General features: G+C 47.1%; 1 protein-coding gene across 2 annotated transcripts in view; it reads right to left on the bottom strand.

Moving 5' to 3' along the window:
• ELAPOR2 (endosome-lysosome associated apoptosis and autophagy regulator family member 2) overlaps positions 1 to 23,724 on the bottom strand; it is a 75,978-nt gene that overhangs the window by 16,699 nt on the left and 35,555 nt on the right. For both annotated transcript variants that reach the window (XM_081957233.1, XM_081957232.1), the window contains exons 2-13: positions 22,096 to 22,216; positions 17,310 to 17,505; positions 15,925 to 16,072; positions 14,040 to 14,126; positions 12,280 to 12,385; positions 10,085 to 10,237; positions 9,099 to 9,187; positions 7,526 to 7,706; positions 5,447 to 5,575; positions 4,246 to 4,336; positions 1,613 to 1,715; positions 537 to 674 (exon numbers count right to left, since the gene is read on the bottom strand). In XM_081957233.1, the coding sequence (XP_081813359.1) occupies positions 537 to 674; positions 1,613 to 1,715; positions 4,246 to 4,336; positions 5,447 to 5,575; positions 7,526 to 7,706; positions 9,099 to 9,187; positions 10,085 to 10,237; positions 12,280 to 12,385; positions 14,040 to 14,126; positions 15,925 to 16,072; positions 17,310 to 17,473 (1,389 nt within the window). In that variant the 5' untranslated portion in view covers positions 17,474 to 17,505; positions 22,096 to 22,216. The remainder of the gene's footprint in view (positions 1 to 536; positions 675 to 1,612; positions 1,716 to 4,245; positions 4,337 to 5,446; positions 5,576 to 7,525; positions 7,707 to 9,098; positions 9,188 to 10,084; positions 10,238 to 12,279; positions 12,386 to 14,039; positions 14,127 to 15,924; positions 16,073 to 17,309; positions 17,506 to 22,095; positions 22,217 to 23,724) is intronic.

Raw genomic sequence — 23,724 nt, 5'->3', positions numbered from 1 at the left:
GGAAGAGATAGAAGGAGGAGGAGGAGGAGGGACGAGAGGACTGTGGGGTCTTTAATGCTCTCTGTTCAAAGTTACAACAGCCCTGAAAAAAGGGACTTATGACCATGTTTCACACTTACAACCTTTGAAGCAACCCCAGGATCTGGTGATCCAAATTCCAATTCACTTGGCAACGGACTCATATTTATGACGGGGGCAATGTCCCGGGGTCACGTGATCCACTTTTACAACCTTCTGACCAGCAAAGTCGAGGGGGGAAGCTGGGTTCACTCAAGAACCGTGGGACTCGCTTATCAACTGCGGAGATTCCCTTAACGACGGTGGCAAGAAAGGTCATAAAATGGGGCAAAGCTCCCTTAACCAACGTCTCACTCAACAAGAGAAATCCTGGGCTCCGTTGAGGCCCTTCATGAGGGGCCACCTGCAGTTGTCATTGCAGCCCTCCAGCAGCTCAGGGTCAGAAAAGTTTGTTTCATATCTTGGGGGGGGGGGGGAACAAACTTCCTTTTGAGCGGAAGGACCGTGAGGAGGCTTACGTCTTGGCCTTGGTTGGTCCTCTGGAAGGCCCAGGTGAAGGTGAAGGAAGCGTTCTTGGAAATGAGGTGGGCGTACGACTGCCTGCCCTTCGCCCCGCTCCACGACTCCACCACGTTGGTGGTCTTCTTGTTCATGTCCTGGAAACCAACCAAACCCCCAAAACAGGAAGGAAGCCCAGGTTAAAGGAGCAGAACGGAGGCTGTCGGATCATGCTGGGTCAACTGGAAGACTTTGCCTGTTGCAGGGAAAGGAAACCTCCCCTCCAATCTAAATCCAGGCAGTTCAAGTGGATCTGGAGCTGGAAGGTGTCAAGGATGAGAAGCCGGGAAACAGCTTGGATGAATGAAGGTTGGGCTTATCATCATATCCCTTCAACCGCTCTAGATCAGGGGTATCAAATTCAATTTCACTGAGGGCCACATCAGCGTTGCGTTTCACTTCGAGGGAGCTGGGGAGGGGGGGGGGGGCGCATGGCCAGCTCAACCTCACTCACCGAGACTCTGACTTCCTGCAGCCTTCTGCCAGCCAAAATGGAGCCCGGAGAGGCTGCGCGTGGCCCACCCAGGCTCCACTTTAGCCACAATGTCCTCCCCCGGCTCCGTTTTCAGCTGCGATAGCCCCCCCCCCCCCCCGGCGCTCCGTTTTCACTGGCAGAGGGCTGCAGGAGGCCGTGGTGGTTGAAAATGGAGCCTGGGAGGGCCACACGCAGCCCTTCCAACCTCCGTTTCACTGTCGGAGGCACCGTGGGCCAGTCCTTCACCGCTTCCCGGGTGGCCCTGCAGGCCAGATCTAAGCAGCCTGCATGCCGGATCTGGTCCGTGGGCCTTGAGTTTGGGATGCCTCCTCTAGATGGATAAATTTTAATACTAGGGACGGGTTCTCTTTTAAGAAGAGATGTCAAGGCTGCTTATCTAGGACTGAGTTCAGAAAGAGGTCAGAAATGGTGAAGTTCTCTCTCCTGCCTCCCCTGAAGGGATGGAGTTCACCATGGCCATCCAGAAGGTCCCTCCTTGGGAATAAGAACGGCTGGGAGGACGCCCCACGCAGAGCTCCTCAGTGGATCCTCCTCACTTACCACCATGAAGTAGAGCACACAGTCCGCGGAGCAGATGGTCTCAAACACGAAGGTGATGCGGCCAAGCTCTGAGCCTGTGGCTCCTGTTACCGACGTGGGAGGCCTGTTCAACAGAGGGGAAGGGAGGAGTTAATAGCTGCTCCAAGACAGACTCCCTTCAAAACAACTTGCCATATAAGGCCAAAGAAATGAAAACCCACCTTTCTGTTTGTCTACGGAGATTCTCTGTCACCCAGGCCAGGCTTCCTTTTTAACAGATGAACAGAGTTGGAAGGGACCTTGTAGGTCATCTAGTCCAACCCCCCTGCCCAAGCAGGAGATCCTATACCATTTCTGACATATGGCAGTCCAATCCCTTCTTGAAAGCCTTCAGTGATGGAGCCCCCCACAACTTCCGAAGGCAACTTATGTTCCATGGGCTGATGGTTCTCACTGTCAGGAAATTCCTCCTTATTTCCAGGTTGAATCCCTCCTTGTTCAGTTTCCATCCGTTATTCTTTGTCTGGCCCTCAGGTGCTTTGGAAAATAGCTTGACCCCCTCCTCTCTGTGGCAGCCCCTCAAATATTGGAAGACTGCTCTCCTGTCACCCCTGGTCCTTCTTCTCTCTAGACTAGCCGGGCCCAGTTCCTGCAACCGTTCATTATATATTTTAGCCTCCAGTCCCCTCATCATCCTGGTTGCTCTTCTCTACACTTTCTCCAGAGTCTCAACATCTTTTTGACAGTGTGGTGACCAAAACTGGATGCAGGACTCCGGGTGTGGTCTTACTGGGGCTTTACAGAGTGGTATTAGTACCTCCCTTGATTGTATCCCTCTGTTAATGTAATTTAGCATTGCATTGGCTTTTTTGGCTGCCGCTGCACACAGCTGGCTCATATTTAGCTGGTTGTCCACCAAGACTCCAAGATGCCTCTCCCAGTCACTGTTCCAAATGTGTTTCTCTTCTCATCCAAGGAGCTTCTTCAACTCAGAGGTCAGCTGAAGAAGCTCCGAACTGAAAAAGCTTCTTGGATGAGAAGCGAAACTTCTTCAAAGAAAAACCAGAAAGTCCAGCTGCCTCCTGGAAAAAGAACCTCTGGGACATCTTGCTGTTCATTACCTTGCTCTTCTAAAACTCAGTAATGGATTTCTCATAAATAAATAAAAAGTTGAGCATCTTTAGACTTGTGCTAGCTATTTCTGTTCTATTTTCTTAATTTTTACTAGACAATAAAAGGATCTTTACGGCCTGTTTCTAAAGTTAAGCTAGAACTTATATACAAAGTAAAAAGATCTTGATGAAGTCCTCAAGTCTTAAAATTGCCAAGGTTGGACATCCTGGCTACAGAGTCTGTTTGGGGCCTGCAATCAACTGTCAATTTTATATATGTATACAAATTGTCACATATGGCAAGTATGCCATTTGTATTTTACCTCTTATCAAAGTTTAGCTTCAGAAATTATGCTTCTTATTAAAGAAAAAAACCGCAATTACTTTTGTTTATTTGGAAACCGCTTCTGGACTTTATGCTCGAGGTGGGGGGGGGGAAATGAAACTTTGATTTTGGGTTTTACCGATGAGATAGGTTTGTTATTATAGAAATGGCTAGTTTATATTACCATGTAAAAGTAAAAAAAAAGTGAGGTTTGATGCTATTATCTTATTCTACTGCATCAAAGGGAGTCAGGATTCAACACCTTTTCTATCTTTTTCCCCCTTTTTCCTACTTTTTTCCCCTTCTCTTCTCCCTCCCCTATTTTCCTACTGGGGTTTTTTAATGTATTTTTTGTATTTTAGATTATAATATAATAAAATAAAAACATATTAAAAAAGAAATGATGCTCCTTAACGCACAAACGAGTCAGATTGTAACAAGAACACCCACTGCATCCCATCTGAGAGGGTGCTAAAGGGTGGGAACAAAATCCCCTTGCCAGACCCATCAGAAATTGCTCTGCTCCACTCTTATATGTGTATACTTTTTAAAGGAGGATGCATGCAGATTATTAATAGGAAAGATATTTATTGGAATGTAACTATTGATACCAGCAATATTAAATGAAGTGTGCTCAGATGCTGAAATACACCATGCAAACTAAGCGGAGAGAATGGAAAGGAGAATGTGGGAGGAAAGGAGGAAGAGAGGGGATAGGAGGGAGGGAAACAGACGGGAGAGAAAGAGGAGGAGAGAGAGAAGGAGTTGAAAGAGGAGAGGGAGAGAGCAAGGGGAAGTAGAGAAGAGAGGGATGGTAGAGGGAAGAAAGGAGGTAGGGAGTAGGAGAGAGGGAGAGGAAAGGAGGAAGAGAGGGGATAGGAGGGAGGGAAACAGACGGGAGAGAAAGAGGAGGAGAGAGAGAAGGAGTGGAAAGAGGAGAGAGGAGAGGGAGAGAGCAAGGGGAAGTAGAGAAGAGAGGGATAGTAGAGGGAAGAAAGGAGGTAGGGAGGAGGAGAGAGGGAGAGGAGGTAGAACAGTGGTGAAATAGGGCATGATAGGGTGTATAGAAAGCAGAAGAGCAAACGAGAGAAGTTCTGGGTTGAGGAACTGATTATAATATTGGATAATAAAAAGTATCTTTTGTTTGGAAGGAAGGGCATAACTTGTGGTTATATGTATGAAAATAAAAAAGAAGAAGAAATCGCTCTGCTCCTCACTTAAATCCTGGCACGTGGAGATTCACAATGAGATAGTCGTTATCTGTGCCTCCTGCTCCGCTCCGGATGTGATCACCAGCAACTTCCCAGCCTGAAAGAGGAAAGTCCCATCTAAAAGATCACCCGTAATTTTGAAAATGTAAACAAACCTTCCCTAAATCCAATCACTTTCGTTTACACACACACACACGTCCCTTGCCCAAAGGCATAGAAACTATGGCTTCCTTTAGTGGCCTTCAAGGAACGTTGAGAAATGGCCATGAAGAGGAACCGCTTCCCACTTGCCAGAAGTCCAAGCCGAGGCCATCTCCAATCTTCTGGCCACCAAAAGGGCCGCAGGAGACAATCTGAAGATGCCGTGAGCCACCAGGATGGGCGTAGTCAATTGACGGAGGTTGCTGTGGACTTTTTAAGAGAAGAAATGGGGCCTTGGGGGTCTCTGAGGGGCCCATTTCTCACCCTAAAGACAAGGGCTGCATTTCGGCTACAACGTTCTCCCCTGACACGGACCACTGAGTTCCTTAGGAGGAAATTCTTCCTTTGCTCTCGGTTGGATGTGCTTTTCCTAACCACACAGCTCAACCTTAGGGGAAGGCTAAAGCTTGGGAGAAAATGCTCTCCAAATTATGAGAAGACAAAACCACAGACCGAGTTCTTGATGTTGTAAGAAACACTACGCTTGGTTTGATCCTTGCTCATCCAACTGTCAGGGATCCAAATAGCATCCAAACATAGATCAGAGTCCAAGGCAAAATATTGCTCAAAGTTCCCATTGATGAAGAGAGCCACATTGGCACATCTGGGAAAACCTGAATCTGAAATCTTCCCGGTTTTCCCCACCCCCAGTTGAAAGCTCAAGATCTTGCCCCCCACACCCACAAGTCCATCCCATGGTCCAATCTCCCCACTGTAATGCTGGCAGCTTCCACCCATCCAGATCCGTTCAGGTGCAGAGGATGCAAAGACAAAGGATGACCTTGGCTTTCTAGAAAGAATTTCGTTATGGCTACATATCATCTAACTCCTTACAATCCCCCCTCCCATTTCCCCACCATAGAAAATGCATAGTAGAATAATAGAAAGTATGGCAGGCCAAAGATCCAAAAGAAAAGATGGCTGCAGGACTGACACCGACATCCCTTGCAGGGTCTGAAGCAACAGAGTGGTAGAGGCGGGAAATATCAGATAAAGACCAGCTCACCATTCATTCCATCGCATTTGGAGTTCCCAACGTTGAAGCAAGAAGTCTTCATGTTGAGAGGCAGCGTATTCCACCACTTGTATTCCAGGCCAAGCACTGGCTCGGTGCCAGCAGGACAGGCCTTGCACTCTAGAGGAGGAGGAGACGAGGAGAATTAAGACCCTCCTCTTGTGGCCTGTCAGCCGCCGGACCCCCCAGCAGCCAAATCGGAGGAGGAGGAGGAGGCGTGGGAGTCAGGGTCAGCGGCTGATGAGGAAGAGGAGGAGGAAGAGCTGGGTCCAGTGCCTGATGCGCAGATGCACAGAAGGCAGAGGAGAGGAGAGCGGTGGAACTCTATGGTCTGGTCCTTGGGACAGAAGAGCCACCGCTGCTAGCAAAGCCCCACCCTCGCTCTGGGGATGAAAGGCAGGGGGGCGGAGACGAATGGATGTAGCAGAGAACTAAGAGCTGGGTTAGAACAGTCCCCCCCCCCCCACAAAACCCCCTTGATTTTTAAAGTAAACAGTTTTATTAGACACGTAAGAACAAAAACAACCTCACCCCAGTCTATATATCCTTGGCAGGGGTGAAATTCACATTTTTTTACTACCTGTTCTGTGGGCGTGGCTTGGTGGGCGTGGCTTGGTGGGCGTGGCTTGGTGGGCGTGGCAGGGGGAGGATGCTGCAAAATCCCCATTCCCTCCCAATTCCTGGGGCCAGCCAGAGATGACATTTGCCGGTTCTCCGAACTACTCAAAATTTCCCCTACCGGTTCTCCAGAACCTGTCAGAACCGGCTGCATTCCCCCCCCCCCCCGGTCCTTGGGTGCAAAGACCCCCATAGAGAGAGAGAGTCAAAGATTTTCAAGAGGGTGATTGGAACCCTGCAGTCCACGCTCTGCCCTTTTTTTACACAAGCCACGCAGACCACGCGGTTAAGGGTGGCCTCTTGGCACAGAACTTTGTGACTGAAGCTGCTTGGCTTCTTCAGGCCGGCTGCCTTTCCGTTAGCACAGCATTCTTCATCTCCGAAAGCGTGAGGCTTCCCTTGCATGAGGGAACACGTGCGACCCTGAAGCCAAAACAGACACAATGGATCGTAGACCCCCCTGCGCTATTCTGCCTTGGACGGGTGGAAGGGAAGTGGACACTAAAGGGAAGCTCCACTGCTTCAAGGCCAGAGAAAGAGACTGAAGAGGAACCACCAACCTCCTGAACCAACCACTTAAAAGTGGAAGCAAAAAAAGTGGAAGTTCAGACCTGCCAGGTTCTCTCAATGCAGCCTTACGACAAAGCAGAGTTCATTCGTCTAGTCTAGTTTCCTCTCTGTCTTGCCTCTGGTTCAATGGGTCTTCCTGGTTTTTGAGAGACACAAAGTCCTTCAAGATCCATGTTGTCTATCACAGCCTCAGTTCACAGAGGCCAGGATGGGAACCACCAACACAACCTCAAATAAAAGCGAGGGTGTTCTGAGCGAGGATTCTTCCCGAGAGCCTGAAGCAAACTCCTGGTCCCGACAAAAAAAACCCTTTTATTCATTGACTGTGAATTCTTCTCATTCACCTCCAGCAAAGTCTTTCCAGGGAGGATTTACAGTTACAGACCTTCTCTGGCTTGGAGAGCTGCCAGGCTGAGATCTGCAGAACTTGGCAAGGAGTCTCGGAGAGTCACAAACCAATGAAGTGAACTAATTGTCTCCTGCAAACTCCACTCCCCTTTCGCTCCTCTTTTATTTCCTCTGGGAGGGGCCATTCATCGTCCACCTGTGGCCGTACTCCCAAGTGGACCCCTGTTCTTTAGCTCTTCCCTTCCTCTGGCCGCTCTGCGAACGCGCACACTGGGAACAGGCTCCAGCTGTTCTTCTGCCCCACTGATCTCTGACTCCGAAGGCAGCTGATAACTGTCAGACGGCCCTGGCCCCTTCTCTGCCTCCGACACAGAGCCCTCATCAGAGCCTTCCCCAGACTCCAGGACTGGCCCGTCTTCCTCCCCAACCTTCTCACTGTCCGAATTGGCTGCGAGCTACAAGAGCCGCTGGCAGGCTACAACCGAGAGCTTCTATTGCTAATCCAGAGTTTCCAACCCGGTCAGTTTCTCCTACCCTGATTTCCATTAGAAAACATCCCTGGTGGGCACGGGGTGCAGAAAGAGGAGCCGTTGTTGTAGAAACCAGGGTTGCAAGGCGGACATTCTTTCTTCTCCCCCGAGGGAGGGAGCTTCACCGCTTGGGAGACGTCCTCCTGGCAGATCTTGGGCTCCACCCACTTGTACATGATCTGGGTCTGAGAAGGAGAAGACGCAGAAAGGAAGGCGGATGCTTAAGGGAGGCGGACAGTCAGGTAGGCAGAGAAAAGAAAGGAAAGGCAAGGAGCAGCTGCTCAGGGTTCCAAGCCAGACTCCCGTAGCAAAGCAAACCCCGAGGCAGGCAACTTCCTCAAAGAATACGCTCACTGGATGTGCCGCATTGGCACAGGCTCGGTGAAAGCCAGCTCTGAATATTCCTGCAGGTTTCACCTCATTGAAAGTAAATGTTTCTCACTTTCTCAAAACAATCAAGTCACATGGTCCAACCAGGATGCTGTCCAGTGGCTAGGTGACTCCAGTCCCCTCCCTCCGAGCACCTGCAGGAATGTCCTTGGTTCCCACGAGAAAGGACTTTGTTTTGGCTACGACACCCCAACTATCTCCATTCCCCACCTCCCCATGCCTCTGCTCTGGTGTGTCAGCACTGAAGCCTCAAAATGGCCTCAGTCAGGCCAGCTTCAGGGTTGACAGCAACCCAACAGGAGGTGGAAGCCAAGCCTAGGCCTGGAGAAGACACAATGAAGTTAGCAACTGAGGCAAATATAAAGTGAACTAAATTCCACGGTACGTAGCAATCAAGACACCAATGAATGTCAACTACTGCTGAAGTAGTTGACTGGATGGTCAACATTCATGCAAAATATTTATCCACTACCTGTTGGATAAATTCATGTAGTTCAACATTCATAGTCAACATTTGATGGGAGAGTGGGAACCTTTCTTCTCCACAGCCACCAAAACCAGAGCAGGAAGGGGGAACAGAGCGAGTAAGGATTAAGTTACAGTATATTTGAAAAGTACCACAATGGCAGGGGCCGAACGTCATGGAAGTCTAACTCTCAACTGTTTGGGCATTACTTGAAAAATCAAGAACTGGGGGCTCCCTGGTGCTCTCTGAGCTTGGTGCTTTTCTTGAAGACATTTCGTGACCCAACTAGGTAACATCATCAGTGGTGCTAGAAGGGAGTGGAGTTTGATCCTTTCTAACACTGAAAAAGTTACCTAGCTGGGTCATGAAAGATCTGCAAAAGAACAGCCCAGCTCAGAGACCACCAAGGGCTCCTCCACCCTGAGCTACAAATATTCCCTTCTTTTGGCAACACCAAGAAGGAGCAACCAGGTCAGGCACGGGTTGGTTTTCTGCCACGACATTCGAAACTGGAGCCGTCTCCCTACAAGGCATTTGAAAGCATTTTACTCTTCTATGGGACGAACGCAGAGCTCAGCCCAGCCAAAGACTTTTAGGCACGGGAGCAAAAGCCTGGCCCAAGGAGGAGACTCCTGGGTGAAGACTCACTGCGATGCCCCCACTGTGCACGGATTGGGAAGACTTAGGATGGGGAGCAGGTGGGGGAAGGGACGCAACTCACTTTTCCTTCCGAATCGCAGGGAGTGTGGATTTGGAAGAAGTCCTTGTTGGAGCAAGGAAGGCGTTCCAGACACTGGCCTGATCCTTCATCTGAAAGGAAAAGACAAGAGGCATGGAATATACTGGACATGGGGGTGGGGGGGGGAGAGGGGGGGTTCCTTCCATTGGGGGAGAAGCCAGAGTCAGAATGACAGAGCTGGAAGGGACCTCGGAGGTCTTCTAGACCAACCCCCTGCTCAAACAGGAGACCCTATGCCAGCGGTGGCTAACCTTTTTGTTGTTGTGTGCCGAAACTTCACACCCGCAGACATAATGCAATGTGTGCATGACACAGAGCCCGGTGCACCCTGCCACCCCCCCTCCCGTGCGCATGCACCCACAAGCCCCCACATGCCCCATTTTGGGCCTAGTAGGCATCCCTGCAGCCTCCTGGAAGCAACAATAGGCGGGGGGGGCGGGAGGGCCCAGCCCCCTGTTTGTGCATGTGTGACTCTCCTGCCCATTGTTAAGCTCTCCCACAGATTACTTGGGCAACTATGGCATGAATGCCATTACTTGGTGGGATGAAACCCACGAATGGAATACACACCTAGAGGGATTTAAATTGTCTAAAAGAAACAGACCTACTAAAAGAGGAGGTGGAGTTGCATTACCGTATTTTTTGGAGTATAAGACGCACCGGAGTACAAGATGCACCAAGATTTTGAAGAGGCAAACTTTAAAAAAAAGTTTTTGCACTCTGCAGGCCTCCCATTTTTTTTTCTGAAAAACAGGCCCATTTTTCACAAAAACGCCCCCCTTCCCCCCCCCCCCCAAAAAAAAGCATAGCCTGCATGGCCTTTAGGAGGCTGGCTCTGAGTTCTTAGAGCTGCCTTCATAAAAAGTGGATCTCTAATCTTCGAATCGGCCTGAAATCTTCCTGAGCGTTGAGGAAGCCTCTCCACATAGAACTGGGCCGCCTGGTGGTCCTTAGAGAAGGGAAGGTACCTGAGTAATGAGTGGCCTCCGGACACCTGGTGCATTCCTTGGCCCCCTTCTCTGCGTAGGTGTTCCTTGGACAGACTTCGCACAGGGAGGAACCGGATGTGTTGCTGAAGGTGCCCGGCTTGCAGGGAAAGCATTCAGACGTGTAGGCCACCCCTGCAAAGCAAGCAGAGTGGGGACAGAGCCATTTAGAAAGTACAGGAGTAGGTTCCAATTGCAATAACCAAGGGATGTGTGTACATATATGAGTATATTCTGGAGTGCATAATGATGGATTGGAGCAAGATTATCTGTCTTTCAATCCCTGTTTAGCTACAAAATTCAAAATTCTGTTTACCTAGAATTTTCTCAAGTTAGCCAGAGGCCTCTTTATATGCTAAAAAGAGGAGGATGTATTTAAAAACTTAACACAAAGAACAGATCTACTTTCTTTTTTAAAATTCAAGAGCGCTATTGAACGAAAGGGCTCGCTTTTCTTCAAATGACAGCTGAAGAATAAAACTCTGTGAATCCCTTTGACACCTAGGGATGCATGTCTTCTTCTACACCCAGTGTCCACTTTCACTCAAAAGTTGGGCCGAGAGGTTTTAAAAAAGGACTGAGGTGGGAAGAAGAGGAATTCCTGGGAGGCAGATGGGAGCAAAATGTGTGCCTCTCTCAAAACATCTTGAAAAAGAATCCTTAGTGTAATCCATTCCATAGACTGCAATCAAAAAAAATGTGCAGATTGCTCCATCGTAATAATAAAATTTGCACAACTTACAAATCGCACATAAATTAGAAAGTATAATTCTTTCCCCACTCACTGCATTTTTTTCTAGTTGCTGTTCTACAAAAAAGAGACCATTTTGCTTAATGATATTATTCTATCTACTGTTCTATAAATCACAAATTGAGCTCCTGAAGATATTGCTTCAATATGAATTTTAGTTTTTCACCTGCTACTAATATTCAAACACAATGAAACTACTATTTCCCCTGCGGATTCGTTTCTATCCGGCAGGTGTCACTCTTCTCCTAGTAACTAACTCATCCATCAAACTGCTGTATTTACTCAACTAGTGTACATTTAAAAAAAATGCCACTGCAAATATTTATTTATATTCCATATTTCTTAACCTCTCATCTCCCTCAGAGAGATATAAGAGTGGGAAAGTAAGAATAAGAAATCAAAAATCAGAACCTTCACGTTTTCCTTTTAAGTCTTCTCCTATACATTCCCCATTCCAGCTGCAAATATAAAGATTCTCACAAGCTGATCTAAATTCCTGGAGTCTGCATGAACATGTCTACATTGTTTTCCTGGCCACAGTATAGAAAAAGGCAGTTCCTTTTTCCAGGATTTTTAAAATAATAATAATAATAATAATAATAATAATAATAATAATAATAATAATAATAATAATAATATTATTATTATTATTATTATTATTATTATTATTATTATTATTATTATTATTATTATTATTATTATTATTATTATTATTATTATTATTGCATCAACAGAATTGTATCACAGCGGCCAGTTGTTTCGCCGGATTTGGCATTGATTACTAGCCGGGCCCCACCCAGGGGCCTAGGACGTCGTAACATATTTTCGTAATATACGTGCAGATCCAAGCAGTGCGGCCTTTTGCATTTGACTGATGGTGATTTTGTCAAGTTTTAACTGTTTTAAATGTAATTCCAGTGCAAATTATTATTATTATTATTATTATTATTATTATTATTATTATTATTATTATTATTATTATTTTAAAGGATTCCTTTTCAACTTGGGTGGTTTCCTGTTGGTGCCCCATCCATCAGCTATGCAGCTGATTGGCTGAGCTGAGCCTCATGAAAATGTGTGCCTTTGGATAAAAAGAGTCACTCTGAAAAAATACCACTCAAGGCATTGTGATTTATTTATTTTTAATCTCCATTTTCTTTGCGTTTTGATTGAATCCTCTCTCCCCAGTTATTTTTCTTTTTCTTTCTGCTATTTGGCTTTCCTTGAAGAAATGCTTTTTAGAATCAAGGTTTTTTTTTATGACCGGTTTTGCACAATACGTCTTTTGATTTTATTTTTGATTTTTTAAGAAAAGCAGAATAGAACTCTTTTAAGTCCCTAAAAGTACAAGAGATGTTACTATAAGACAAGAGGGTCCCTTGCAATGAGAACAAAATTGTCATGTTGAGTCACTGAAAAGTCTCACCTTCGATTGTGATGTTTTTCACAAGGATGGGTTTGACCACCTGTGACCCCATCAGGATCCCCGTGGTCCTCCAGTACAAGATATTCGTTCCGGATTTCAGCGCTACCTGGGAAGGAAGGAAGGAAGAACTGGAGTATTAGTAATGCAGACACACAAAATAAGCACAGCAGAGGGCAGGTGTAAGAGAAAGAGGCCAATGAATCAATCCCAGGAGAGCTGGAAGGGAGGTCTTCTAGTCCAACCCCCTGCTCAAGCAGGAGACACTGTCTTAAGGATAACAGAACTGGAAGGGACCTTGGAGGTCTTCTAGTCCAGCCCACAGCTCAGGCAGGTGACCCTAAACCATTTCAGACAAGTGACTGTCCAGTCTCTTTGTGAAAACCTCCAGTGATTGGGAAGGAAGGAAGAAAGGAAGGAAGGAAGGAAGGAAGGAAGGAAGGAAGGAAGGAAGGAAGGAAGGAAGGAGAACAGAATGACAGAATAACAGAGTTAGAAGGGACCTTGGAGGTCATCTAATCCAACCCTCTGCTCAAACAGGAGACCCTACACATTTCAGATAAGTGGCAGTCCGGCCTTTTAGTCAAGAGACAGTTAAAGGTTTTTCTTGGCAAGTATAAATCTCTGACTAGCCAAATGCTCATAGAAGGTAATATAAAAAGTAAATAAAGAAATAGATTAAGGAAGCAGTGAGATTGATAGTCTGTAGAGATTCTCCGTCTCCCAGATCCTGGTTGTCCCCAGAGGTGCTTTGTTTTCAAGAGGCAATTGGACATCCTTGTTTTTTTCTTTTGAAGACGTTTCGCTTCTCCTCCAAGAAGCTTCTTCAGCTCTGACTGGATGGTGGGGAATGGAAGGGTTTATATTCCTTGCAGACAGCTGGTCGTTTGCATCCTTTTGGAGGGTCCTTGAGGCCACTTGGAGGTTTCTCTGTGTCCTCAGAGTCACCTGAGAGGTGCAAATGGTTCCTGGAAAAAAAATTGCAGACTGGAGGAACCATTTGCCCCACTCAGGGGACTCTGAGGACACACCCTCTAGAACAGTGTTTCTCAAACTTGGCGACTTTAAGTCCTGTGGACTTCAACTCCCAGAATCCCCCAGCCAGCATAGCTGGCTGGGGAATTCTGGGAGTTGAAGTCCACAGGACTTAAATTCGCCAAGTTTGAGAAACACTGCTCTAGAAGGAGGCAAATGACCAGTTCTTCTTTACAAGGAGTATAAATCCTTCTTAAAACCTCCAGTGACTTAATCAGCCATCCCACGGATTAATTGTCAGGAAGGTTCTCCTTAGTTCTAAGTTAAATCTTTCTTCAATGATGTCCCACCCATCACTTCTCTCCCGCCCTCCAAGTGCTGGGGAGAAAAGGTTGCCCCACTCGCTCTTCACTAAGATTAGCCACGTTGTGACTGATAAGATTTTCATGAATTTGCTTCAGAGAACCGAGGAAAGAAAAAAAAAGGAAGGATGAATGATACATAGATCCTTTAAAAAACCATATCCTTTTGGGCTGTGAGCATTTCATTATTCAGCCATCAAGTAACAGAGACTCACAAAAGGTTTTGAGATCAGAAAATCTGACCCCGAAATTTCTCCCTGTTAAAATTCTGGAGCATCGTCCAGTCAGGGCACAAACGGTCATTTTGACCTTGGAACATACTTTGGCCACTTTGGGATGTTCTGGGCTCAACATTATCGCTCTAAAAAACGCCTCGCTTTGAAAGGCCGGCAACTTTCAGCTGAAGCCACAAAAAGTCCCACTTACGGAATAGGAGCCCCATTCTCCGTTGTCTGTCAATTTCACCCACTTATCACTGGCGGAGTCCATCTCTTGGCACTGGTCGTTTTGAATCTGAAAGTAAAATAAAACCAGGATGAAGAACGAGGGGGGCTCCTGGGCTGTCGACCGAGGCCAAGAAACCATTAGAGTCCATGCAACCTACGCCTTGCGCTGTCGTAAAGGGAGCCGCGGGGGCTTCACCCCGTTTGCAGAACCAGAGTTTTGGGGGACAGATGGGAGGGGAAGAAAACCGTGATGGTGAACCTATGGCAGGTGTGCAGACATGCGAGCCGTCGACCCAGCCCAGCTCCACTGCGCATACGTGCACGCCTCCCACCGGCCAATGGATTTTTGGGTCCCTGCCGTGCATGCGCAGGAGGCAGGGTGCATGCGGGAGATGCCTGTGCATGCACGGAGGGGGGGGTCATGTGAGCACGCATGGGGGGGCAGGGGAAACGCAGGTGGGGCAGTGCAACCCCCCTCACGGCCTGTTTTTGCTGCAGGGAGGCCTACTAGGCCCAAAGCGGGGCACGGGGGGGGGAAGGGATTGGCATGCATGCGTGGGCGTGGGGCTGTGTGTCACGCACGCATTGCATTATGAGTCCCGGCGTGCGGTTTCTGCACACGACGACAAAAAGCCCAGCCACCCCTGGCCCAAAACCTCCTCTTCCCCTTCTTCCTGGTGAAAAGGCGGCCTGCCTATTGAAGGCAAAGCTTTGCTCAGTGCGGTGAGATTCCTTGGCGGAGGATCAGCCTCTGTGACTTTCAGATTCGTGTGTGGTAAGAAACTCCAGGAAGCTGACAAATCACTTGACAACCTCCAGGCTAAGACCCTGGAGGGATTTGATTCGGGAGGCAAGCTAGGAAGCAGCTCGGCTGCCTTGGGAGAGGAAACGCACTAAGCTGTGGCGTCCAGGCCCAGCCCTTTTGTCCGCGTCGTTTAGCAGGAAGAAACGCGGGTTGAGAGAGGGAGTGCCTCCAATCGTCAGAGGGCAACACAGAACCAAAAACAGAGCGCTGGGCAGGTGATTGACAAGGCGGGTCAGGGTAGAGTTTCAACGGAACCTCTGCAGCCCTCTTAGCTCTCTAAAATACAGGTAGAGGCTCTCGTGTCTCTCGGTCCCACTGACTTTTCTCCTTCAAATCAGATCGCCCCTCAGGGCCCTGGAGGATGGGCTTTGTAACACCTGAACTATGGGCTTTGTAGCCCTAGGAAAAGATGGGTCAGCCATTTGTCTGAAACGATATATAGGGTCTCCTGCTTGCGCAGGGGGTTGGACTACTGGACCTCCAAGGTCCCTTTTAATTCAATTGTTACAAAGTCCGTCCGAAGTGGTCCTCGCTACCCAACGCGGCTCAGAATCTCTAGATGTTTCTAAAAGAACCTCTGGAAGCTTCAAGCTGATGTTTTCAGTGGTTTTGTCTGCTTAAGAAAAGCAAACACTGAAAGGTTCTCAATTAAAAGTGATGGGCAACTTTAAGACTTGTGGACTTCAACTCCCAGAATTCTCCAGCCAGCTATGCTTAAAGTTGCCAAGTTTGAAGACACCTGCCTTATAGGTATCTCGGTAACTGCAGAATAAGGACAATAATCGCTGCCCTGATGGATGGGCCCAAAGCCCCCTTCTCTTTAAGTCCGTTTCAAAGTCCAGCTTTGTTTGACAATGCAGGGTCAGAGAATTGATTTTTCTAGCCGCGAAAGGAAATGCTGCGCTGACTTTTAAAGCCATGGAATAGGGATGAGGAGGGGGTACCTGAAGGACTGGATCACCGCCAGAACCGTAGCTATCTGGGACACGAAAAGGGGGAATTCCCTAAATATAAATCTGCCTCAATTCAAGATGGGTCGAGTGGAGAGATTTGCCCTTACAAAGAATTCAAAGAAGATGTTGTTGTCAATATACTGGTACTCGAAGAAAACGGAGCCGGGTTTCTTCAGGTGGACGGTGTAGATTAAAGAGACGGTGCAGTCATCCCTGTTGGACTCAATGTAATTCCCACGAGGGACCCACGAAGATCTGCAAAGACATAAGGAGAAAGAAAGCCTTGTGTCATCCCAGCCAGGCATCTCCGGCTCACAGATATCAGGAACTGTTAACGTGGAGCAGGGGTGTCCAACGCGGCTTCATTTGAGGGCTGCATCAGGGCTGTGGTTGACCTTGGGGGGAGGGGGGGCAGGTGTCCATGGCTGACTGGGTGGGTGTGGCCAGCTTGACTCCACTCATGGGGTGTGGCTGACTAAGTGGGCGTGGATGATTGGGTGGGCATGGCCAGCTTGACTCCACTCCCCAAATTGTTGGCCCGTTTCCTCTTGGCATTGGGTAGACTGGGCCGAAGCGAGACGGGCTGGCTCTGTCCCACAGGCCTTGTGTTCGACACCCCTGACTTATAGGCTCTTTTATTTAATTGTTTTTTTGGCATGTGTCAATAGGCTGTTTAATAAACAACTGGAATCGGGGAAGGGAGTTTGTTTTTCTTAAAGAAGGCAATCTTAAAAGATGTTTTTAATGGATCTATTTTCTTTTTGATGTTGTCCATGGGGTTTTCCTGGCCAGGATTCCTTTTCCAGGCAAGGCTACAGGGTCTCTGCATGGCTGTGAGAGAATGGATGCTTTCTGATCGGGGATCTGATCGAGTCCTTCGGGAGAGGGTGCGGCTAAGAAATAAATATTTATTATTATTATTATATTTTGGAGAAGGCTCTTGAGAGCCCCTCGGACTACCTGGACCTCCTTTGCCTCAAATCTTTGGGATTAAGCGAAGGATGCCGTATTTTTCTAGGTGTCGCATCGCATGTCCGGAATATTCTAGCTTTCGCTTTTTAATGGCTTTGATGATTTCCCTTGGCTTCCCCAGGCGGCTCATGGCCTCCGCATTTGTGATTTTGTCAACCCAGCTTACACGTAACAGCCGTTGCTAGAGATACTTAAATAAAGACAGGACGGGTGACCTTCCACCAGGAACGGCACAACAAAGCTTCCTGCACGGGACAAAGATTGGACCAGCTAGTTCCCAAGATTCTGCATCCAATAATTGTGTAACACATCCTCATGCACTTTTGCAACAGGGGCCTCTAGGAGAATCCTGGCCTTCGGAATGCTAAACCTAGACCAGGTTATTGCCAGGTGAGTACATGTTTAAACATCCTCTGGCTGGCATCTTCTGGCTACTACTGGCGCCTTGGCATCCATAAGGAGAGGAAGGGGCTAGTTCTCAACAAAGTCCTGGAGACCAGAAGATCTGCGAGGTCCTTACTTGGCACAGCTGTCTGCTTTACTCTCGGTTGAGTCAAGAGCGGAGTCCATGTACGTGGCTACGGTGGAGAATCCTGCCGGCAGGTCATCCCATTCGTCGAATTTGATCCCGCTTCCCAGCGAGTAAGTCCCTTTGGCGCATTTGCTGCAAACCTGGTTCTTCATCTCCAGGTATTCACCAGAAGCGCAAGAGAAAGCTGAGGAGGAAAACGTTTACAAGTGATGAGTAGAGGAAGGGAGCCGTTCCCCAGACGTTCTAAGGACTTTTGCCTTTTTTAAAGCATGGACTATTGCACAATCCGCTCACAACAACAGTAGCAGCAATTCGGGGAATCGCACTAAATTGCTCCATGGACCTGCTCTCCCAGGGACCTTTGTGTTTGAACTATGGTAGAGAGCGCTTTGGGTGAGGAGGGGCTGCTCCAGACCTCCTCTTCTAGTCTTACTTAAAGAGTCACCGAAAGTGAAATGGTCATGCAGCAAATTTGTTGAACAAACATTTTCCTTCTGAGGTTTGGTTTTTAACAGTTTGGGTAACTTATTGTTACCAGTTGAGGTTGTGCAACTGAAGCTGTGAAATTTGCCACCAAAATCTCTCAAGGCAACCAGAGAGGAGTCATAACATCTGGGTCTTGTAGCTAGTTTATACAAAAGGTAGCCTGCTTTTTGAAGCTCAAAATAAATATATATTTTGCTTGGATTCAGTAGAATTTATTCCTTGTGTTCTAACACTGCAGCAAGGAGGGAGGGAGGGAGGGAGGGAGAATGGGAAAGAGAAGGAGAAGGGGAGAGGAGAGAGGGGAAAGAGAGGGGGGGAGGGAGGGAGGGAGGGAGGAAGGAAGGAAGGAAGGAAGGAAGGAAGGAAGGAAGGAAGGAAGGAAGGAAGGAAGGAAGGGATCCAACCAATATTCTTTACGTCATCTTCTGATCTTCTACTCATAGTTTATCTACAGGAGAACATGCCATTTTCGTAATGTTCTTTTCTTTGCAATGTTTGTCTGTGCTGTGGGCCTCCTACCAAGAGGAACCACCTAGGAGTGGAGACTATCATTTACGTGTGTGCCTTCTGACCAAACTTGACTTTCAGGTTTGACCACAACCCACGCATTCTTCTAAGTAGGTTTTCATTCCTGACCTACAGCAAAGAGGAACATAATTTTATATATAGTGCGTTAGAACCTGGGCTAGTTTTAGGCCATTGGTAAAAAGGGACCACCTTTGGTGGGAAGGGAACATCGCTCCGTGCGCCTTCGGCATTGAGTCATGCCGGCCACATGACCACGGAGACGTCTTCGGACAGCTTTGAGAAAGGACATGAGCACTGCCCCCTAGAGTCAGGAACGACTGGCACAGATGTGCGAGGGGAACCTTTACCTTTAAAGTTCTCGGTTGCTTCATGAACATCCCTTGACCCCTTCCCCTCTTCTTTCCATGTTCCAGGGTCTTTGTTCCCTTAATAGCACCCTTGCCCAGAAGAGGCATTGTTCTGAGATGCCAGCTGATGCCAGCATTGCCACTAATAGCAAATTAATACCTGGGGCCACCGGACGGCTTGATTTTCAACTAAATTGGTTATTCTCCCAGACTGTCAACAATACTTCACACCCCCTGCAATTAGCTTGGCCACACACTGGGTTAGCGGGGGGGGGGGGGTGAATACACCTTCTCGGCTTCTGATGTCTCTCTGGGGAGACCAAGAATACACACCTGTCTCCCAGGTGAGTTTGCATCAGAGGCACACCTGACTTAGTGGTTGCTAAGCTGCTTTTTGTGAAAACCTATATATATATATCTATATCTCGTGTTCTTATTTCTCTTCTCCCTGAAAAACAAACTCTCAACACTTCCGCAAAGCTTCATCTTTGCCCAAAAGGATGTTGCAGGTAATTTCTGGGATCTAGTCCAGCCCCCCACCCCACCCCCGCTCAAGCAGGAGACCCTCGACCATTTCAGACAAGTGGCCATATGCACCGGAGACAAATCCCTTGCGTGTCCAAGGCCAATAACTTGGCCAATAAAGAATTCTATTCTATTCTGTTCTGTTCGATTTAATTTTCTATCTCTATCCTATTCATATTCATCTACTCTATTCTATTCCATTCTATTCTAATCTATTCAATTCCATTCTATTCTTTTTCTATACTCTGTTCTATTTTCTACTCTATTCTACCTCTATCCTATTCATATTTATCTATTCTATTCTATTCACTCCACTCCACTCCACTCCATCCAGTCTCTTCCTGAAATCCTCCACTGATGGCGCATCCACAACTTCTGGAGGCAAATTGTTCCATTGATTAATTGTTCTATCTAGTGGTCGGATTCAATGTTTTTTACTACCGGTCCTGTGGGCGTGGCAGGGGAAGGGTACTGCAAAATCCCCATTTCCTCCCGATCAGCCGGGACTCGGGAGGCAGAGGATAGATGGGGGCATGGCCAGCCAGAGGTGGTATTTGCCGGTTCTCCGAACTACTCAAAATGTCCGCTACCGGTTCTCCAGAACTGGTCAGAACCTGTTGAATTCCATCTCTGGTTCTATCGGGAAACTTCTCCTTAGTTCCAGGTTGCTTCTCTCCATGGTTGGTTTCCACCCATTGCTTCTTCTCCTGCCCTCAGGTGCTTTGGAGAATAATTTGACCCCCTTTTCTTTGTAGGAGCCCCTCAAATATGGGACCATTGCTATCCTGCCACCCCAATCCTTCTTTTTTCTAGACTCAACAGAGATTATTCCAGACAGAATCTTAAAACTTCATTAGGCCTTTTACTGTTTTTGGAATCATATAATGAAGCATTAATACTAGTCAGTTTGGGCATATTTTTTTCAATTCCCAAAGAAGAAGAAAAAACCCAACAAAGATGCATTGAGCAGCTATCTGAAAAACAACAAGCATTTTAACTGAGGAATAATGCTGACACTTTCCTGCTAAATTATGACAGGCTGGGCAAGAAAAACACCCAGCAAAATTGTTAGCCCTCATTAACCACAACTGCTTTTTGCTCTACTAAAATATTAGCAATCTGTAACTGCATAAAAAGAAATTACATTTCCCTCCTGGGCTGGTTAAAAAAACCCACACTGGGCACCTAATTGCACATTTATATCCTTCCACCTTTGACTTAAAATATGAAGATGGTTCTGTGCAAAATGAAACCACAGAATGGCAGGAAGGGAGCACTCCACTAACACTTGGCAACAGGCAGCCCCATAAAAACAATAAAATTGATAACCGAGAAACAATTAATAAAAGAGGAAACATATCAAAATCCCGAGAGAAGTCTGAGAAACAGGACATGTAAGGAATAAAACCTGTATGGCTCCAGGCACACATACTGTACGTAGCTCCGCAATAGAAATAGCAATTAGACTTATATACCGCTTCATAGCGCTTCTACAGGCCTCCCTAAGCAGTTTACAGAGTCAGCCTCTCACCCCCAACAATCTGGGTCCTCGTTTTACCCAACCTGGTCAGGATCGAACTGCTGGCAGTCGGCAGAATTTAGCCTGCCATTCTGCATTCTGACCACTGTGCCATCAGGTTTCTTAAAGTTAAGCGTTACCATCAAAGATGCTATTCAGATGGTGTCCTGAGAGGTTCTGGAGAACGGGTGGTGGAAATGTTGAGAGGGGGGGGGGGAATGGGGATTTTGCAGTATCCTTCCCCTGCCACGCCCACAAAGCCACGCCCACAGTAGTAAAAAAAATCGAAACCCGCCACTGAGAAGACTCTGCCAGATGCCTTCCCAGCCTCAGATACTAAATAAATGGTTGATATGAGGATGGAGCAAGTTTTCAGTTGGGGGTCCAAGGGGCTCCTTCTTCAGGCCGGGCCTCGTCAGCTTCACGGCATCAACTAGGGAGGAATCACAAGTGGGTGAGCCACATCGACTTCACTGGGAGGCTTCATGGACAGAGCCTCAAAGGCCTCCCACTGTCCCTGCTACAGCCGGAGAAATGACAGGAACAAAGCCCATAAATGGAAGCAAGGAGGATGGGCGGAGTCTCTGGGAGATTTACTACGATTATTAAATTGTTACCTTTTAAAAATTAAATTGTTATTATTTTTGTCTGTTTTGTTATATATTTATACGTACATACATGTACACACACACATCAACATCAATACATGAACAGTGTGGCATCTGGTTATCCTTCATTTGGATACAAATAACAACACTAATATCCATAATATTTGTTACATTAATTAAGGTTATATACTCCTAGTATTAACACCCTTATTTGTCATAAGATATAAACCTTATCCCCCATCTCCTCCCACTTATGACTGCAGGACTGTAACTTTGTGGCTTGCCTCCTTATGATTTTTATTGCTATTGATATTGTTTCCTGATTGCTCATTTGTACCCTATGATTATCTATTAAGTGCTGCACCTGATGATTCTTGACGGATGTATCTTGTCTTTTTGTGGACACTGAGAGCATCTGCACCAAAGCCAAATTCCTTATGTGTCCAATCACACTTGGCCAATAAAGAATTCTATTCCGTTCTGTTCTCTATTCCATTCCACTCTATCTTTTCTTTTCTTTTTTTCTATTCTGCCTTCCTTATTTAATTGTTCAGTACTTCAATGCATGATTCTAATGCCAATTACAACATTGTTTAAGCATGCACAATAATACTATTTTTCAGCCTCTAGTCTTTCCATTTAGTTCTTTGTTTTATTCTATTTAATCAGGCCATCCTTACTCATCCTAGAACAGTAGACATATTATTATTATTTTTCTGGTGGTTTATTATATCCATTTTTTAAAATCCAGGAAGACCTACTGCACTCTTTCCCTTTGACTGGGTCAGGCAAGCCCGAACACGCGGCCCCCGGATTGGGGATGGCCACCCTCCATCTGCCTCCACCGCTGTCACATTCGGTGTACTCAAAGTGGTAGTCGGCCTGCAAGGGATTAAAAAGAAAAAGGAGAAAAGAACAAAGTTTGTCCATTTGTCTGAAAGGCTGCAGGAGGATTTCCTGCCTGAGCAGGGGGTTGGACTAGATGACCTCCGAGGTCCCTTATTCTACATTTTAAATCTTTTCTTTTGCCCTTTGATAATCTTTTTCTTTGGCTCAGATGAGATTTGTGAGATTCAGCCACGACGTGACCTGGTTAAGAGGGGCGGCCAAGGAATGGGCCCACCTATTTAGCGGCTGCTGATTCTGCCACAGCCACAACGCAACTGAACACAGGGCGCTGCTATGGACAATTCAACACTTGTTATTCTACAGTCAGCAGCCTCGGTTTAGGTCTTGGCTGGGGATCGATGGTGGAGAGGAAAGGGAAGAAGAAGAAGAGGAAGAGGAGGAGGGGGGAGGAAGAGGGGGAGGAGAGGAGGAGGAGGAAGAAGAAGAGGAGGTTTTGAAAAGGGGATGGCAGAAGAAATGTGGCTGACTGGCTTGTCAATTCTTTTCACAGGCATCTCACAGATACAACACAAATCCGGATCGCAACCGACTTTATCTACTATACTGCAGTAAAATTGAGATTTTAGGTCAGAGTCAGAAGGTGAATATCGCTATTAAAAATCCACCTACTGCTTAGCCTTTTAAATATCTTCATTTCTCTCTCTCTTTCTCCCACTCCCTCCCTCTGTCTCGGTGTGTGTGTGTGTGTGTGAAAGAGAGAGAGAGAGAGAGAGAGAGAGAGAGAGAGAGAGAGAGAGAGAGAGAGAGAGAGAGAGAGAGAGAGAGAGAGGCAGACAGGGGGGAGATGGGGGGGGGGAGAAGGGGAGAGACAGTTAGAGAAACCAGCAGATAGATGCAGAATGAGGGAGAGAAGGAGAGAATATGTGTTCTTTCTTTCTTTCTTTCTTTCTTTCTTTCTTTTTATTTCTATCATCTATCTATCTATCTATCATCTATCAATCAATCAATCAATCAATCAATCAATCAATCATCTATCTAATATTTTCCAAGTATTCCAGAGAGGCTGCCATAATAAATTTGCCAAGGGTTGGCTCCAAAAGTTAATAGTAACAAGCAAAGAAAGGGGGGGGGGGTGTCTCAGTGGTGGGTTCTGGATCCCGTCCAGCACATGCATTCACGCAGCATGCGTACCACCCGCGACACTCCAGCTACTCAGCGGAGCTTTGCGCAGGCGCCATAGACTCTATGGGCATGTGCGAAAGCCCCGATCAGCTCAAACACAGGTCAGGAGGGAGGGTGGGCTCCAGAGCACCGGAACGGAACGGTACCCGGTACTCCCAGCAGGCACCGGTACGGCCGTCTCTGGGATTCCAGTCAAGGGCCCTGGGAACCATTTCAGAAGGAGCTTAATGTCTCTTCACGATGACACTGTCCAGCTGATGAACTGGTGGCTCAGTTAACGTCGGTCGGAATGCAGACGGACAACGGTCTTTCCATCAAAAGCGAGACAAGACTGCAGAGTTTGTGGGTGACGCCTTCCC

This window comes from Natrix helvetica (genome assembly GCF_964273705.1).
Source record: "Natrix helvetica genome assembly, chromosome: 6".
Classification (NCBI taxonomy): domain Eukaryota; kingdom Metazoa; phylum Chordata; class Lepidosauria; order Squamata; family Natricidae; genus Natrix; species Natrix helvetica.
Note: the sequence above shows the minus strand (reverse complement) of the source record. Positions and strands in the feature narration are given on the sequence as shown.